This window comes from Catharus ustulatus, chromosome 8 (assembly GCF_009819885.2).
Source record: "Catharus ustulatus isolate bCatUst1 chromosome 8, bCatUst1.pri.v2, whole genome shotgun sequence".
In the NCBI taxonomy this organism is placed as follows: Eukaryota; Metazoa; Chordata; class Aves; order Passeriformes; family Turdidae; genus Catharus; species Catharus ustulatus.
The window spans coordinates 6,762,271-6,780,237 of NC_046228.1; the positions used below are offsets into that span (position 1 = coordinate 6,762,271).

At 42.7% G+C, this 17,967-nt stretch overlaps 1 protein-coding gene across 2 annotated transcripts in view; it reads left to right on the top strand.

The window, feature by feature from the left end:
- The first annotated feature begins 3,404 nt into the window (after positions 1-3,404).
- SHTN1 (shootin 1) overlaps positions 3,405-17,967 on the top strand; it is a 53,932-nt gene continuing 39,369 nt past the window's right edge. For both annotated transcript variants that reach the window (XM_033066130.2, XM_033066131.2), the window contains exons 1-3: positions 3,405-3,506; positions 10,149-10,201; positions 16,574-16,634. In XM_033066130.2, coding sequence (XP_032922021.1) covers positions 3,449-3,506; positions 10,149-10,201; positions 16,574-16,634 — 172 coding nt within the window. In that variant the 5' untranslated portion in view covers positions 3,405-3,448. The remainder of the gene's footprint in view (positions 3,507-10,148; positions 10,202-16,573; positions 16,635-17,967) is intronic.

Sequence of the window (17,967 nt, forward strand, 5' to 3'; positions counted from 1 at the left end):
TTTTCTTTTTTTTTTTTTTTTTTTTTGTAGTTATCCTACTTTATATGATTGATGGCCACTGTGTAATTGAGAATACCAGACAGATTCTCATCCATTGCAGCTATGACTTGGTGGAATCTAGAGGTATGATGAATCCATCTGAATTTTGGACTCCCAAAGGACTTTGATTATTAGAAATAGAGTCAACTTTTCAGCTATCTCCTGACTTAGAAAAATATTAGCAACAATTGATTAATATATTATTATTATTACAACTACTTCTATAATAATAATAAAAAATACTGTTGCAGTGACAGCTATTCTTGCAACCAACATGGTCTGAAACAAGGAGATCCTTGTTTTAAATGCTGACTTCAAGGTATTGTAACTGGATGTAAATATAAGTGAATAAAAACAAAAAGAAAAATTTATGAAGCCCTAATATAGAAATTATGGAAGTGAATTCTTTTGATGTGGACATACTACTTTAACTTGAGTAAATAAATAAAATAATGGAAGAATTGACTTGCTGTCTTTGCAGATATCAAAGGGATTTTATGCCCTGTTCTGGCTCCATACAACAGACAGAACATTGTTGGAGGATGAAAATGTCCGCTGCCTTGGCACTGTGCAGGGATAAGCAACCCTACAATGACTCTTTTGCAAATCCTGCTATTACACTGCATAAAGGAAATTGGTTTGGAAATGAAAGGGAATGATATGGGCAGTGGGAAGAGGGACTTGGAATGAGACCTGTGGCTGAAGGGAAGCCAACAAGGCAGCCCAAGAAAGGACACTAAAGAGTAAAACACTGGCAAAACTGCTCTGACTTAAAGTGGGGGCTATTCAAAACCTAGGTCATCCCAGAACTCCAAGGAGCCAAACAGGACCTCTGTGTTCCTTCCAACGGAGGCATTTATTGATGTGTGGTTTTATTTGTAGCTTTTACGTTCAGCTTCTGGTTACAGACACAGATTCTGGTTGACTCTTTTCCACTAGGCTGAAAAGCCCTCGAGCGTTGAAATTGCCATAACCAAATAATTTGTTTCCTTTTTGCTCAATTGAAAAGATCAAGGGTTTGAGGTCTCTCATTGCAAAGCACTCTCCTCAAACCTTATGTCATTTTTTTCCCTTGTACTTTCTCTGTAAAATTTTTGTACCATTTTTTGAAGAACTGGATACAGAAAATTTATTTTGGTCTAGTCAGTATTACAGAAGAAAACTTTTACCCTGCTGTAGCATACCCCCATTCTCTTGCTGCAGCACCTTGCTGACAGCACTTACATAATTACTTGCACTTTGTCTCCCAATATCCTCTACAGCACCTTCGTTTTCCAAGGTCATTTCCCATTCTTTGCATACGATTAGGAGCACGAATTCATAACTTTGCATTTGGTACAGTTAAAGGTGTGTTGTGCTGACTAGTCCAAAATAATCTGACTTGAACTTGCCTCCTTTGCCTTACGTGGAGCATACCACGCTTCTGAGACATCAGCACAGCTCATGTGGCTCTCATGGCTTCTTTCCAGGATGCCACACGTGTCATTAACCACCTGTAGGACAGAAAGGGCTGCAAAGCATCAATATAGAGTCTCTTCATGTTTTAAAGGTTTGCTAGGTAAAAATGAGAAAACTATAGAATACTGCAGGGGAGGAAGGAGGCAGGAGGATTGAGCATGTTTGTAGCAGGGTCTCTTTCCTTTCACTCTCTGGTATTTCTAACTAATGTTGCCACATCTGTGTGTTCTGACCTGCCTGCCCAGAGTGTTTGCCAAAGAAGGAGGGAGGGAGGGAAGGAGGGAGGGAGGTGTAGGAGCTGTACCTTTGCCCAGGCCAGTCCAGAGATAGCTGCTGCTCAGCTGACTGCTGCTGGAACTCAGCAAAATGTATAAACAGAAACAAACTTCATTGCATTTATCTCAGCCTTGGGGTAAACTGGGTGAAGTAACCATTTTAATACAGAGATTACCACTGCATCCCCTCCTTTTTCAGAAAGGGATCATCAGAGAATAGCAGAGAGAACTGTGTTCTTTTGAGACCAACACAGCAGGTCTCTGTCAAAGCCCTCTGCCCTAATGTTCTTCCAAAGTTTCCTTGAAGTGCTGGACAGTGGCATGCAATTGTTTCCCTTGGATCCTCACAAACAGTAATGCAACCTTCCAGTTTTGGGTTTTTTTTAACCTTGTAGCTTTCTTTGTACCAAGGCACCCAAACAGCCGTTTTACGTCCCCACCATTCCTCTGTGCAAGGGATCCTCGGTGCAAAGCTGTGCCATGCAAGCTCTGCTAAAGGACATATCAAAAATGCAGCAACACACTGGCAGCTGTGGGGACTGGAGCAGGAGGGCTTAATCCCAGCCCTTGGGGGACTGACACTGTGGGAGACCCTGCCTGGGGTCTGCAGCACGACCTGGACAGGCTGGATAGACGAGCCAGGACCAACAGCACGAGGTTCAACAAGGCCAAGCGCAGAGTCCTGCATGCTGGCCACACCAACCCTGCAGCAGGACACGCTGGGGAAGAGTGGCTGGGAAGTGAAAGGGTGGAAATGGACCTGGAAGTGATGGTCAACACCAGCCAAGAAGGCATCCTGGACCGTACCAGGAACAGTGTGGCAGCAGGACCAGGGAAGTGATTCTTCTCCTGTACTCAGCACTGGTGAGGCCACACGTTAAGTGGTGTGTCCATTTCTGAGCCCCTCAAATCAGGAAGGACACTGAGGTGCTGGGATTAATCCAGGGAAGGGCAAAGCTGGTGGAGGGTCGGGAACATATTTATGGAGAAGTTGAGGGAGCTGGGGGTGTTCAGCCTGGAGGATGCTCTGAGGAGACCTTCTCACCCTGCAATCCCCTGAAAAGAGGTTGGAGCTACATGGGGGTCAGGTTCTGCTCCCAGAAAACCAGCAGCAGGGCAAGGAGCCACCGTCTTAAGGCAGGGGAGGTTTAAATTGGAAGTTTTAAGTTAGGAATACTTTCTTTACAGAAAGAGTCAGTCGACATTGGAATGGGCTGTACAGGGATGTGGCAGAGTCACCATCCCTGGAGGCGTTCAAGGAAAGTCTCAACCCAGCACTCGGTGCCGTGGTGTGGCTGACATGGATTGCGTCCGGCCACAGGTGGTTGGGCTCGATGACCTCAGAAGTCCATTCCAGCCGGACTGATCTGCGACTCCGCTCGCAGCCAGGCGGGCCGGGGCCGGACCCCGCTCCGAGCAGAGCCCGCCCGGCAGGGCTGCCTGCGGACCGGGGCTGCCTGCGGGCCGGGGCCGCCGTGCCCGCACCCGCACATGCTCACTGGGGCGCCGCGGGAGTCTGGGCATGTGCAGAGCGGAGCGGGCCGGGCCGCTCGCCGCGCCCGCCGCGCCCCGGGGCTGCGGCCGCCGCCGCCCGCCCGCTGCCAGGTGAAGCCGCGCTCGCCGGGGCGGAGCGCAGCGGGGCAGCCGCCGGCCCGTGGCGGCGGCGGCGGGGCAGGATGAACAGCTCCGACGAGGAGAAGCAGCTGGAGCTCCTGGCCAGCCTGAAGGACCAAGGTAGGGGCGGGCGGCGCCGCCTCCGGCGCTGGAGAAAGCGGCTCCCCCCGCTCCGCCGCGGGCCCGGGCTCGGCCGGCGGGAGCGCGGCCGCCGCGGGGCGAGGGCTCCGCGCCTGGCAGGGACACGGGGCGCGGCGGGGCGGGCGCGGCCTGGGCGTCCCCCGGCCCCGCTCCCAGGCCCCTCGCTCTGCCCATGCGGTGGGAAATAATAAAAGCCGTCATGAAATAAAGCAGGGGAGTGGAACGTGTTGGCTCTTCCCCGTGTGGGCGCCCGCCGCGGCTGCCTCGCCGCCCCGCAGGTGCCCGCAGTGGCTGCAGACGGGTTGGACTCGATGCTCTTTCGCAGCTGGCCGTGGCTGCGCGTCGCGGGGGCCGATGGCGGTGGCGGGAGGCGGCGGTGCCGCAGCACATGGGCCTGGCTGCCTCGGCCCGGCGCTGCCCGCTCCCCGCTGCCCTGGCGCCTCCGAGCAGGAGCGGACAGCTCCGGGAGGGCAGGCTCGGGAAACGCACAGCCCCGGGAGGGCACAGCTCCGGCAATGCCCAGCTCCGGCAGTGCCCAGCTCCCGGAGTGCAGGCTGTCCCTCCGAGGGGCTGAGCCTCGCCTGCCAGCGTGTCCCATGTCCCACTCCGTGCTGCAGGGTGCGATCCTAGCCCGAGCCATCAAACACCTGCCGTGCCTGTCCCATCAGCCAGCAAACTTCCCGCTGGTACCAGGGCTCGGCTGATGTGCTCTGGGTTTCTGTAGCACTTCAGTAGTTGCATCCTGGGCTGGTTTGGTGCTGTGTGAGAGTCACTTTCAGTGCTTTAGCAGAAAGCGTGCTCAGTTTCATGAGTGCATAGCCTGACTCAGAATCTAGAACATTGTCATATTTAGTCTTCTGCATGTAGGCGCATGGATGAGTTTGGGTGCTCATAAGTCATTTTTAACTCCCCTGTGGTCAGTCTGTCCCTGATCTAGCAAAGATCAACCTTAGTTAGACAGGATGATAAAAAGTAGTAAGGCACATTGCAGCTTTTGAAGGTGTGTTGGAATTGTGAACATCGTCCTGTGTGTGCTGCCTCCTGTGCCACAGCTCCATGTGCGGGAGGTGAGAAGGAGCCACGCTGGAATTCCCATCTGGTGATTCCCACAGCTCAGCTCCCCTGGTCTCCTGTGAGCCGGGAAGGGGCAGTTTGGAAAGCACCTGATGGACAAAGTTGTGTAAAAGTGAACTTACAGAGGTTCATCAGTTCCCATTTTTCTGTCATTCGCTCTGCAACGTGCTTCACCACTTCTGCTGTGTAGCAGAAACTTTTGTTAAACCAAGTTTCATTTGGGTATCATGGACTATTTATGACCTGCTCTGTCGCTTTTTTGGCTTTTTCCTGTATATGCTTAGCTTTGGAAATCCATTATTACCATCAACACAAGATAGGTTTTGCCTTGGAAGAACTCATTAGGTTTAAAATGATAATCTTACAGCTGTGTGTTTTGATAATCTGAGACCAAAAAACAAGGCTCAAAGTCTGGTTCTCTTGCTGACTGACTGGTTCCCTCCAGTACTGTTGCCTCCAAGAGTGCATTTGTGAAAATGTCAATAATCAGTTGCAAAAAAGACAAGTTTGTGTTATTCTTTAGAGAAAACTGAGCCTGTTGAAATTGTTTAGAGCAGTTCTGCTCTCTGAAAGTCTTCTTCTCCAGTGGGCTGGGTATCCTTTAATGTCTAAGGAAATTTTACAGGACTAGGAATTAGTTCAAGGGAAAGTTACTGTAATTTGAGGACTGACTGTCCCAGATCTACCTGAGCTGTTGAAACAGAAGCTGTACTTGGCAAATCCAGTCCTGTAAGGCTGTGTTCTTGGTGGATGTGCATGCTTAAACACAGGAGTTTTAGTGTGTTAGTTGTTAGGCTAACATACACTTTTGTGATTATATGGCTGGAGAGAAAGTTGTTTTATGTAGGCAAAATGTTAGCCAGTGGAAAAAAGAAATTAAAATACTCTTCTGATTAACGTCTAAAATTATGGAAAAAAATATGGTAGCATACACAGTTAAATCAGTAGTTAAGTTGTGTTAACTGATATGTCTGGTGCCTAAGAGTGCAAAACTCAAGCAGTGAAAAAGTAATGAGATAAATGAAATTATTCTAATAGTAAAATAAAATATATTGTTACTGTAGATAAGTAAATTTGCTTATTCTGTATATAATTTGGACTAGATAGTGTTCCCTTCATGCTTACTGATAACAAGACTTCTTTAGATACTTCCAACTTCCCTCAAGTACTTTTACGATGGTCTTTTAAACAGAGTCTCAAATTTTCTTGTTTGTTTCTTCCAAATGTGGATACCAGTATTATTTTGGAAATAAATGCAGTTGGTGGAAGGATCTGTTGGGTCTGAATATTTGGAGTTATGGGTGCACAGACTCGTCCTATCTTTATTTTGTTCATAGTGGTATACGGCGTCAGGTTCTTCTGACATTTTGGTGTGTAGTCAGATTTCTGAAAAACGCAAATGGATTTGGAGAGGTTTCAGAAAATATTCATTCAGTAGCTGTTGCCTTGGTTTCTTTTTCAGGATGTGTTTTTCTAGTCTTGAGAGACTTGCACCAGGTAAGGGAAGTGTCTGAGAAGTGGTGCCGTAGGTAGAGGGGAAGGCAGGTGGCAGCGTCTGTGCCTGACTGCTGTCACATTTCAACTGCTCATACTTCTAACCAAGCCAGGAGATTGAACCTGAGGTGTTTTGTAGCTGCCCACTCAATTCTCAGTGGCAGCTGTGAAGCACTCTGGGGCTTGGGCAAATTTGCTTGGCTGTTTGGCAGAGCTCTAAGTAGCAACAAGGACACTGAAGCTGTGTGCAGGATACTCTTATCTTTCACCATGCTGAATTTTCCAAGTCCTGTGTGTTAGGCTCAGATACCTGATACTGATCATTCTTCAGCTTGCTCCATTACCAAGTTTAAAGTGAGCATCATGGAGAAACAAGATCTCTGTATTGATTATATTTTGGACTTAAAAGTGTTGTTTGAGTTTTAATCCTCAAATAGTTTTCTGAAATGTCATGATTTAATAAAGAGACTTCACTATAAATATTATTATTGCCTAACTGCACTTTAAGGGATGTTTCCAGTGATGCACACTTCTATTCAACTGGCCCTTACATTCCTATGGATAAGATTTAAACCCAAAAAAAAAGGCGGTTTGGCAAAACTTTGTGTTGTTAGTGATTGGTTGTAGAACCTGAGGAATGATAGCAGACTTGACTAAGGGCTGAATCATAACAGTAGTTGATTACCTGCCTGGAAGATTGCCTTGTTTATCTTTGGTTTTATTGGCACTGCTGGTACCTTGCCCTTAAAGACAGAGTCATCTTCTGCAATAGTCCCTTTTTTGTTCAGTTGAAAACAGGAGTCAGTGATCAAAGTGTCTGGATTTATAAACTGGGTGAAATTACACTTCAGCCCTGCCACCATCACAGCCACATTTGTGGTCACTGTTAAATTGCAGTGGTTAACAACTGCTGTTAACCACACATATACTAAAGATATTTATATTGCCTACATTTTTTTCTTCATTTTCAAAAGGTCTGACTTTGCTCTGTGTTTGTTGGGTGGATTTGATGAAGTGTGATGATTTCTAATCTCCAGTCCCAAGCACTAGGGCTCTGTATACTTTTTTTTTTTAAATCATGATCTATTTGATCTTTTAAAACTTTTTCTTACAATGTCAGCACCTTTGAATAAGGGAACATCTTATATGTATCTTCTTAGAACAGACTAGACTGCCAGTCTGACAGCAATATCTCAGAGCAGTACCTCTAAATGTGTGCTATGACAAGCTCCTAATGTGATCTGACAAATTTACTGTACTTTGTGGAAGATGGGTAATTTTTATGGCCGGAGGAATTTCTTAGGACTAGTTGTTTGCCATCTTCCCCTCTGCAGTCACCTGATCTAAAATTTATTTTTTCCCCATGTACCTGTGTGTACACCTTCATACACAGCAGCCATCATTCCCCAGCAGCACCCATCCTGCTAGAATGTATTAGAGTTCACGTGTTTTTCCCGCTTCAGTTTCTTGTGTTGAACCCTATCTTTTTTTCCAGAAACTTGTGAAGGCAAATCTTTTGGTGTGAGCTTAGTGGTTGATCTTTAACAGGCAGTGGTGTGTTTAGTTTTCCTGCCCTATTTTTTCAAGGAAGCTGTAAGACTGCAAGATGCAAATTCGGGGTTTAATTAAATTTACATGTACACGCTTTCACAGAATTGAGTAAAATCAAGTCACAGGGGAAGAGAGATGCAGGAGCTGACTTAAAATATTTGTACCTAACACTTACCTTTTTGTACTTACACAGGTGATTTTTATTTGTTTATTGTTTTAACAACTGTTAGGTAATTGAGCCGTGTAGGTTTCAGCAAGTGCAACTGATATGCGACCAAAAGCTTGGTTTGCTGTAAGCTTTAGGCCTGATATTAGGTTTGTGTATTGTGAGTCAAGATTTGGAGTCATTGTGAAGTGATGAGTGTAATGCTGCCCCATAGGTTCCCCTTAACAGAAGGAGGTGTTAAAAATGCTACCCAGGCACTGTTTGAAAATAGTTTGCACCTGTCTGGTGCTGCTGGTACCTTACTGCATCCTGTTGAAATACTGATTAGTTGGACTTAGGAGAAGGGATCTTTGAGCCTAAAATGGTGAACAAGGGAAAAATTGATCCCTTTTGGCTTTTTTTGATCTTTTTGACAACACAGTCTTGTGCATGCTGTACATGTAGGAGGCCATTGCTGTTCAAGAGTTTTCACAACATTCTTGGCCTGATTCTTCTATTCCATGTACACTGGGATGGCAGCAATTCCATTAAAGCTTCTGGTGCTCACAGGGGTAATTCTGTTTCTAATGATATATCCAAAAAGCCAGGTGTTAGTTTACTTCCACCATAGCTTGTTTCATCTGGAGCAGAGGACTTCTTGCACTGTCAGCTCTTTCTCTTGCTGTACCAGTAACGACATGCCTGGTCCATGATATGGAAGCAAAAACTTGCTTCCTTTGACAGCTCTACTTATTTTTGAAGTAAATAAGTAGATTTGAAATCCTGAAGTGGCATTCCTTATTGATTTGGCATGGAATGGCTCTCGAACCGACTTCAAGGCTACCCTGGTTTGCAATATAAATACTGAAGTAAATGCATGTAGCATTTTTAAAGTTTGGGGTTTTTTAATCTTTAATTTGTGTTTTTTAATTTGCAGCTTTATGAAAGGGGTTGATTAATTTTTTAAATCAAAAGAGTAGGAAGAGTCACCACCTCACTCTGTAAATGAAGGTGTCTTTTCTGTTGTTGGCTGTGAATTATAGTCATTATATACTTTTAGCCTTATGGCCTTGTTTTAGTAATAAGTGCTTTTCAGCCATAGTAAGTACCTAATATATAAAACATCTAATTTAGGTAATACATTTTGTTAGCAAATTCAGTTTCACAACTGAACCTGAGACACAGGTTCACAACTGAAAATCAAAAGACTAAGCTGCAATTGAAGGAGTTTCTGCGTAAAAAGTTATCTACTTCATTTAATACTGATAAAGGGCATTGATATGTTTACAGGACAGTCCTTTCTGACCAGCTGAGCTGTGGAGTGAGTACTTGGTGAATAAGTGAGGTCACTGTTGTGAAGGAACATGCTGTGTTAACTCATGTTGGCTACTTTGGGGTTTTGCTCTCTTACTGTAAGAAAGAGAGGGTTGGCCAAGAATATGTTTTGGGTGGCTTAAGAGCTATAGCCCAGAATATTCTGTTATTTTCTCCTTCAGGGCTAGTGATTCACAGTTCTCTGTTCATGGAGCTTGTAAAGAGAGCTGTAAAGGGTGAGGCAAATGTGTATTTACATTTTTCAGTCATTTGTAAAGTATCGAATGGCAAGAATGACTTTGCCGTAAAGGTGAGCAAACACGAGCAGTTTCCAAGTATGGAGAAACTTGAATTGTATCTGTTGGTACAGTTTTAATTCCTTTCCTTGCCTCTGGATGCTAGAAATCTCTTGCCTTGTTTTCCTGAAGGGAACAGGGAATAGCTTGGCAGTGGAGCAGTGACCAAGAGGCATGGCCTTTGTGCTCCTGTGGAGGAAATATGTTGTTTCACCAGTGTGGTTTCTTGTTTATTCATCTACCTGTTGGATTTTTGTTTGTTTTGGTTTTTCCTGCTTCTTGGGCGTGGGTGGTGGGTAGGAATTTTGGGTACATGAGGAGAAGTGGGGACAGAGTAAAGGCTTGGGTGTGAGACCCTGGTTTTACTGGTGCAGGTACCCATATATTGCACCAACCATTCTTTCTAGGATTGGTCTGTAACCTGAGGCAGTGTGGGTTTAAAATGGTCACTGCAAAGCAGTATATTCACCTTGTAATTTTTGAACTCAATCAATAAGGTTGTTTAACTTTACATTGATCAAGAATTGATTTTTTGGGAGCTGCCATCTTTTTCAGACACTTCCTAATTGCTTCAATTCTAGAAGGCTATCCAGTTCATAGGTATTAATGGACTGTTAATGAAGTTTATGACCCATGTTATATAAGATGTCTGTATAGAAAAACAGAAGAGTTATCAATTTAATCAAATGAAGAGCTAATTTGGGAAGAGGTACTGCTATATTAACTTCTTTTTTTTTTCTTGTGTAGCCATTGGCGAATATGAAGAGCTTAGAGCAGAAAATAAGAAAACGAAAGAAGAGGTTTGTATATATCGATTATTCATTTAATACTAAAATGCTAAATACCAGAATACCTTGTGGACTGTAGCTGATTGTTGAGTGCTTTTTTGAGTTCACTGTTACTTAGTAGTAATAACTATTACTTGTTTCTATATGTTTTAAGGAGTAATGAATGCAACTATCACACCTGTTCTGGCTGTCCCACTCCCAAAAAGTTCCTGTAAATTATATTTTGAGTGATTGCTGCTTTACCAGGTTTGCCTGTGATTACAGTGGGAGCATAGTCACATGTTCAGAAAAAATTGTTTCTCTTTGATCCAAGTCTTGTTTTATTACGACATTCATTTGCACAGGGGACTTAATTACTGAAAAGAAAAAAGGAGAACAACTTCCCTCAGCTTCTGAACATTCAGAATGTAGGAATGTGATTTCTGAAGGTAGGGAGGAGTACAGGGGAGTCAGTGCTACACTGTATTGTAAGCAAAATTCTCCTTTCTCCAGTGTGAGTGAGCTGAAGAGGTAAGAAATCTGTTAGTTTTCAAATCCCTGTTAGCTGCCAAGACATGAAGGTTTAATTCAGCTTCTTCTGAAATAATTTTGGGTCATTTTTAGTTACAAATGTTTCAATTCAAGGCTGCATTGAGAAGACCTTGTCCTTTACTCTTTTCGAATTGTTAAAGAAAATTTGAAACTTATGTTCACTTGTGATTCAGCAAAGATTACATGTATTTCTACCCACGTCAGCCTATTGTGCTTCATTCCCTCCAATCCTGTGACCTCCTTGTCCTTTCACTTTGGTTGTTGCTGCCTTCCTGCCCTGCTGTCCTTCACCAACTTGGATATCCCAGGAAATCTGTCCCCTGTGTTTGCTGTTTGGAAGAAATGCTCTGAAGAAAATGAGAATAGAACTGAGACCAAGGTTCCATGCAGCCCAGAATGCTGTCTCTGGCAGCAGAAAGGGAGGCATGCAGGAGCATGTTTAACACCTGGGCAGGTTTCCCTTGCAGTCTCCAAACCATTTACAACCTGGGAGTGATTTCAGCATCCTGCCCTGCACTGCTCTCTTCCTTTAGTTTGTCCTGTGCTGGCTGTTGGCTTCTATGACATGTGGAGAGTGCCATGCCAGGGCATATGTACACCCATGAAAATCAGGCTCCCCAGCTTTGCCCTGAACTCAGGTCATACCAGCTTTGGTGTTTCTTCAGCAAAGCTTTGTTTAGCTTGGGAAGGGAGGAATGGGGAGACTTCCCTGAGTTACACTTTCATTTAATTTTTTTTCTTCAAAGGGAGTTTCAGTGAAAAATTTTATTTCTGAATTGAGGATGGAATGAGATGTTCTGAGGTTGTTTCTTCCATTCTGCTCTTCTTGCCTCCTTGCTCCTCTCTCTCACCAGACTTCTTTCCTACAGCTGCATATCTCTAGCTACTCCTGTGTGTTTCATCTGGAGGCTGCTTTGAACTTTTCCAGAATGCTTGCATAACACCCAAAAATCTTCCAAGCCTGAGCACATGAGGATTACATTCCCAACTGAGCAAATCAGTTAAACACGTGCTCAGGGCTGGATTTTCTGTTGTTACGCAAGTTTCCTCCTTCCAGAAACTCCATCCTGCAGGTTGGGTGTGCTTGTGTAAGCAGTCATGGTTCATTGTTCAAGTGCTTGGACTCGAGTGGTTCAGTGTGAGGTGAGGCTCTAAGTGCATTTCTTCCACGAAAAACAAATGAATCTGATACAGACTTCATTGTTACATTTGCTTCCAGTGCCAGTATTGGAAGAAACTATTCCTTGTGTTATAGCAGGGCAAAGTAATCCTGAAGGTCCTTAGCATCTCTTGCTTTGTGTCTTTGTGCTTTTAAGGCTCAAACCTGCTGCTGGAGAAATGTGGCACAGACTTTCTCTGTCTGTGGTTCTGGGGAAGTTGTGGGTGACTTCTGTTCCAGTTTCTGCCACTGTCTGTCACAGTGAATGTCGGCAAATGCCTTCCTCTGTATCAATTGTGGTCACATAATTGCGTCGGCAGGAGAATGAGAAGTTAATTTTTTTAGCAGTTGACTTGCAGACTGTGTGTGCAAAGTACCACAGAGGAATTAAATAGCACTCTTTGTGTATGTGCTTTTGGTACACTTGGAATATAAGTCACTGCTGTACTTGTATGACTCTGAAAGATGAGCTGTGCATGCAGAAATTGTCCTAGTTTCCATTAGACACATGGAACTTGGTGGATAATGGACAGCTAGCTTAAGATACAATTTTAATTTTTGAAAATTTATGCTCTTTGTTCTGTATTTTTTCTTAAAATTAGGAAGTAAATTGACTTTTACGTGGGTTACTTTGTTCAAAGCACTGCTGCTTTAAAGGATGCTAATAACCATGAAAATTCAGGAGCAAAATACAAGGTCTTTGATCCACAGTGTCTCTTCCTCATTGCCTTGCAAAACTGCCAACTTGGAGACCACTGGTGGAGTCTCTGACAGTATTTCCCTGGACATTTTTTGTTAGTGTTTTTAAATACTTTTAGAAACAACAGAGCCCAAATTATATTGGCAGATTACATCTCTTAGGTCACCTTTTTTTATTGATGTAGTCAACAAAACATTCATACCAGCCCCCCAAAAATAGAAACTAATGTTCAGCTGCACACAAATGTGGGTAACTTAATATGCAGTTCTGACATATTCAGAGTCAGATCATGAATAAATATTTGACTACTTGCTAATCAGACAGAAATGACTCTGAACGCTGGTTTTGACAGTGTTTTGTCATGCTGCCAGTAGGGGGAAAAAAAAAAAAAGCATGACAGCTATCCAAAACAGTAGGTGTAATACTGTATCTCTGATACATCATTCATGGTGTTTGCTCTGTTAAAGCACATGGATGGAGTGGATTATATGTTTTGTCACCAAGTGGGAACATGAAAGGAATTCTGCCTTGATAACACACTCATTGTTTCTCTAAGCAGAGTATTGCAAATGTCATTGGATACTTTTGAGCACTGCACCAAACTCACAATTTTAGAACAAGCATTAAATCTGCATACATTTCACAATCTGTGTAAATGGGAAAGAATTGGGTCTTGTGTTGCTTAGCAATGGTTTAATTGACTATACGACTACTACGTGAACTTCTTGCATCTTAATATCTGGACTGAACAATCTCCCTGTTGTTTTTGCCCTTTCAAGGCCTTTTACTGAAGTATGTAGGAGCTTATGTTGGCAAAATAGTTGGCAAAAAAGAAGCCTGTTAGTAGAGAATAGACAAGAAACTAGAAATTAAAGTATTGCCTTGTGTGTGGGTTACCTAGAAGAATAAAATCTGAAAGGAGTGGGATTGACAAATCTTCTCAACTTGGACCTGCAAAGATAAAGACTATATGGAGTTATTCTCAAAATTAATTTTGGCCACTGCACTGATAATTTCTAAAAATACAAATGCAATGTATTTTCACTGCTAGGAGACTGCCACTGACTCCTGTAGCCAATTCAGGACTGTAGTATTGTCTGTGTACATTGTTGGGGTTTTTAAAAGTGAGTTAATGGTGATATAAATATTAGATAACTAATAATAATAATAATAGATATATTAAATAAAGTAGAATAAATGGTGATTTTACTTTGCAGAGAAGCAGGACCTCTTAATTAATTTAAAAACAGAAAATTGACTGGCAATCCAGGAGTGACAAACTTTTAAATTTTTTTTCAAGGGTGCCCTTTAGTTTGGAGCTATCCCTTAGTAAATACATGGAAACTGTTTCTCCTCAGCAGTTGCATGTGCTTGAATGTGGAAAGTGAACAGTAGATGTTATAGTAATGTTATACTATTTGCCTTTTAATATTTAGGAATAGTGATACTTTTGTCCATTAATGATTCTTTTCTGTATGCCTCAAATTACTTTATTGAAAAGTGAGATGGTTATGAAATTTAAGACTTCTGTGGAGCATTTTATGAGCAGCTCATATGTCTAAATTTTTATTTTTAAACTTTTCAGTTTTAAAGGTAAGGTCAATTTATTTTGAAGGGTGACAGTATTTTTTATATAAAGCATAGTTTATAGGCTTTTTATTTTTGTGTTATTTTTTTAAGTAGCTAAAGAAAATCTCAAATTTTTGTAATTCTTAGAAGATGAGCTAGGGTATTTTTTGGAAGGACCTGTAACAGCTCTGCTTGCATGACTCTGATTGCAAGACAGAAGGCAAAGTGCTTTCCATTGATCATTTCAGCAAGGGCAGCAATCTCCCGCTCTCCTTTTCTTCCTCCTCTTTCATTCTGAAGCACAGTAGCAGCAAAAGGAAGGTATTGAGAAAACTGCAACTGGGAGCAGGAATTGCTCTGCAGAGACCCAAGCCTAGAGACCCTGATTGTGCAGAGAAATGTTGCAGTTATGAGGAGAATAGTCAGCTTGCCGTGGTCCAAATGGAGCTCTCTCTGCAAATAGCACTCGAGGTGAAGTGGAATAGGTCATTTAACTTCTCCTTTCACTGCACAGGCAAAGCTGCTTTGCCTTACAGCCTGCTGCCTGGAGGATTTTAAAAGGAGTTTTTCCTGTCGTTGGGATAAGGGACTTGTTCTCTACATCAAGGTTTTCATCAGTAGGAAAGTTTTTGGCTTCCACAGGCAACAAATGAGATCCTTAAAATGCTAATGTTCCAGCACTAAAGGCATTTGCTCACTTAATGCGCAGTGGGCTGAAAGCTTGCAGTGTGCAGAGAAATCCGTGGGTGAAGTATGTCAGTGTGGCTCCAGTGTGTTTCTTGGGAAATCCGAGGAGGCAGCAGCTCACACCAGTTCCCCTTCTGCAGCAGAACTGTGCTCTGCAGAACAGCCAGAAACACCTTCTGCATCTCTCACTGCCTTCTGCTCTTAGACCACACTTCTGCCACAAAGGTAACACACATTTTTCCTGAGGAAACGGAGGGAGGGGAGCTAGCAGCAAGGTTCGTGCACAGATTTCCCTTCCCCAGCTCTCCTCTGTAAGATTCTCCCAACAGGTTCTTTGTTAACAGGACCCCAGGGGATGGTGAGTCCTCGTCCAGTGCTGCTTGCTCAGCACATCTCTGCTCCTTCTGCAGCTCTGCCTTGTTTCACAGTCCTTAGAGCAGCTGGTGACTGACCTGTCCCCCTCCTCAACCCCTGTCCCTTGAAGCCTCATCACCCCAGTGCCATGGAGAAGAGAGATTGCTTGTTGAATGCTGCTCCTTTTGGTCCCACAGATCAGCTCCCCTGAGCCAGCACCAGTGGCATCCTCGCCTTGCCTGAGAGCAGATCCTTCTTTGGGTCTCATCCAACGTCCTCTGTAGCTGATGGAAGAGTTCTCTTGAATTTGGCTGCCTTTGAATCAGACTCTCCCTCTTCTTATTGCTTAACAGCAGGCTCCTTTCCCAGCTAACTCAAAGTGGCTCCTCATGTGGAAAAACTCAAAATCAAGCAAAATCATTTCAGTGTTTTTTTTATTTTTTTACCCAATTCTGTTCCAGTGGCCAGCATCCTTGTAATTGGAGTTGCACTGTAAGGAGCTCAGTCACACAGATCTCTTCCAGAAGTTAACTCACTGTCTCAGGTTGATTTATTGCGGTGAACATGCCCAGCCGCATGTGAGGAGGGGTGTGTGTGTAAGGCCCTTGTGTGCCAGTCATACTTCCCCCTGGGTCATGTGTTCTTCACACTGTGGTTAATCACTGACTGTGTCTCTTGTGAATTTTACTCATTTCTTTGAGTTCTTTCATTTACTTACAGAATGGGTTTTCTTAGAGAAGTCTATTTAACATCTGTTTTATTCTTTCTTTTTGAAGAAACTGTTCCATCATAAGATCAGTAATTCCAGGCCTATGTAGTGTTAGCAGTAACCACAAAATTAATAGAACTGGGATGATGGGAACTCCTTAAAGCATCAAAATCAGTCCTTTCTCTAAAAAGCTGAAACTTTGCTCATGATGTAATGAAATTAAAGAGCATGCCCTGATGCTTGGCTTTGAGGTTTTCCTTGCACATGGTAGGTATGGAAGTGTAGGCCTCTTTCCTGAGTCTATTTGTGTTAAAGAAACTAGACTTTAAAGCCTATTTTTGACATGCAAAGTTTTGCTTCTGTTGTGGGTGTAACATGGATAACTGTTTATATCAGTTTTGGATAATGTGTCTCTTTAAAATATTTTCTCAGTAGCTCTGAATCAGAACCTAAATCAAGTACAGCATGCCAGTTTGGCTAGGAAATACTGAGTAATGAATTTTTTATGCATAATTTCCATTGATCTTATACAGCTGAAAGGAAAAAGAAATGCTTTGATAGGCTTCTGTACATTATTGTGCTGCAATTGATCTTGGTTGATTTTGCATGTTGTGACTGACTGCTAATTAAATAACTGGGATCAGCATTTCATTTCAATTTTCTCTTCTCTTACAGTGTGACAAAATCAAGCAAGAACGAGATGAGGCTGTCAAAAAGCTGGAGGAGTTTCAGAAAAGTAAGCTGATCATGTCAGTGGGATTTTCTTGATGTAGACCATTATGAGCATAGTTCTGCACACTCTACAGCAGGGTTAAGAATGCTGAGATTCAGGTGCACTTGCTGTTTCTCCTTGAAAGCTGAGTTTAAGGAGCTAATCCAGTGAGACTTTACCAACAGTCAGAATAAATGCTGTTAGAGCATTTGTACTCTCTGTCATGGTCATTGTCAAGGTGCAAAGTGTGAAAAAACAGTGGTACAAATGTGGCTCTATATCACCTGGATTCTGCAAGTGACTTTTGGAATGATGCATGCTTGAAGTGAGCAGGATTTGATTATTAATAATAATAACAATAACAATAATAATAATGGCAATTGTTCTTCATGAAAGAGTAATACTACTTTAAGCATAGACACACCAAGAAAGGTTTTTAGGACAAACTGCTCTCCTGTAGTAATTTTTAGAGCAAGTTGTATCTCATCTGGGCTGTGAGAATGTCAATATTCAGTTTTACACTTTTATGGTAATGGTTCTATTGAAACCCTATGGTGTCTGGAAGCAACAAAGCACATCTAATGGGAGTGGAAGTATCCTAGTGGAATAGCTCCTTAGAAGAGACAATTACAATGGGATTGTGGTCTGTTATGTCTGGTTTGTGCCAGTACAGTGAACTGCACGGTGAAGCATCAGAAATGTGGATGAAGTTAATGCAGGAGAAGGAAATCACATGGTGTGTACTTTTGTGTGGCTGTGTTAATAGAGGAGTTTGCTCACTTCTGTTTTATAATAGTTTGTGTGATACAATTATGGAAAATAATCTGAAATCAACAGGAATTGTCTACTGCCTTGAATGATCTTAGGTAACTGTTCTGTGAAGTAAGAATGTTCTCTAAGAAGTATAATTTCCCTGGAAAAACGGCTGCCTGTTTTGTTTTTGTTATGATATGAGGAATACTGGAGTGTGGCAGAAAATGTCAAGTAGTTAAGACTCAAAATTTGAGGTAATATTTGATGTTGTAAGATTTTATAGGTTTCTTTTATCTTCCTTTCACATTTTTAAAGGACATACCTTGTAAACATAGTGATAAAATGCCAGGAATATTAGGATTTTAAAGCAATAATAGAGCCCATTATTTAAACGACAATATAAAAGGCAATTATATTGATGAAGAGCTACATTGGCTTTGTGTCTGTGAATAAACTTGGCCTGTACTCAGCTTCTATTTGTTCTCCTGGCATAAACACATATTGTGTGTGATTCCAGTTTAATGGGGCCCCGTTTGTATGCCAAGCAGCTGCATTTTAGGCCCTATTGCGTGATTTCATAGCTCTCTGAAAATTGGTTCTATTG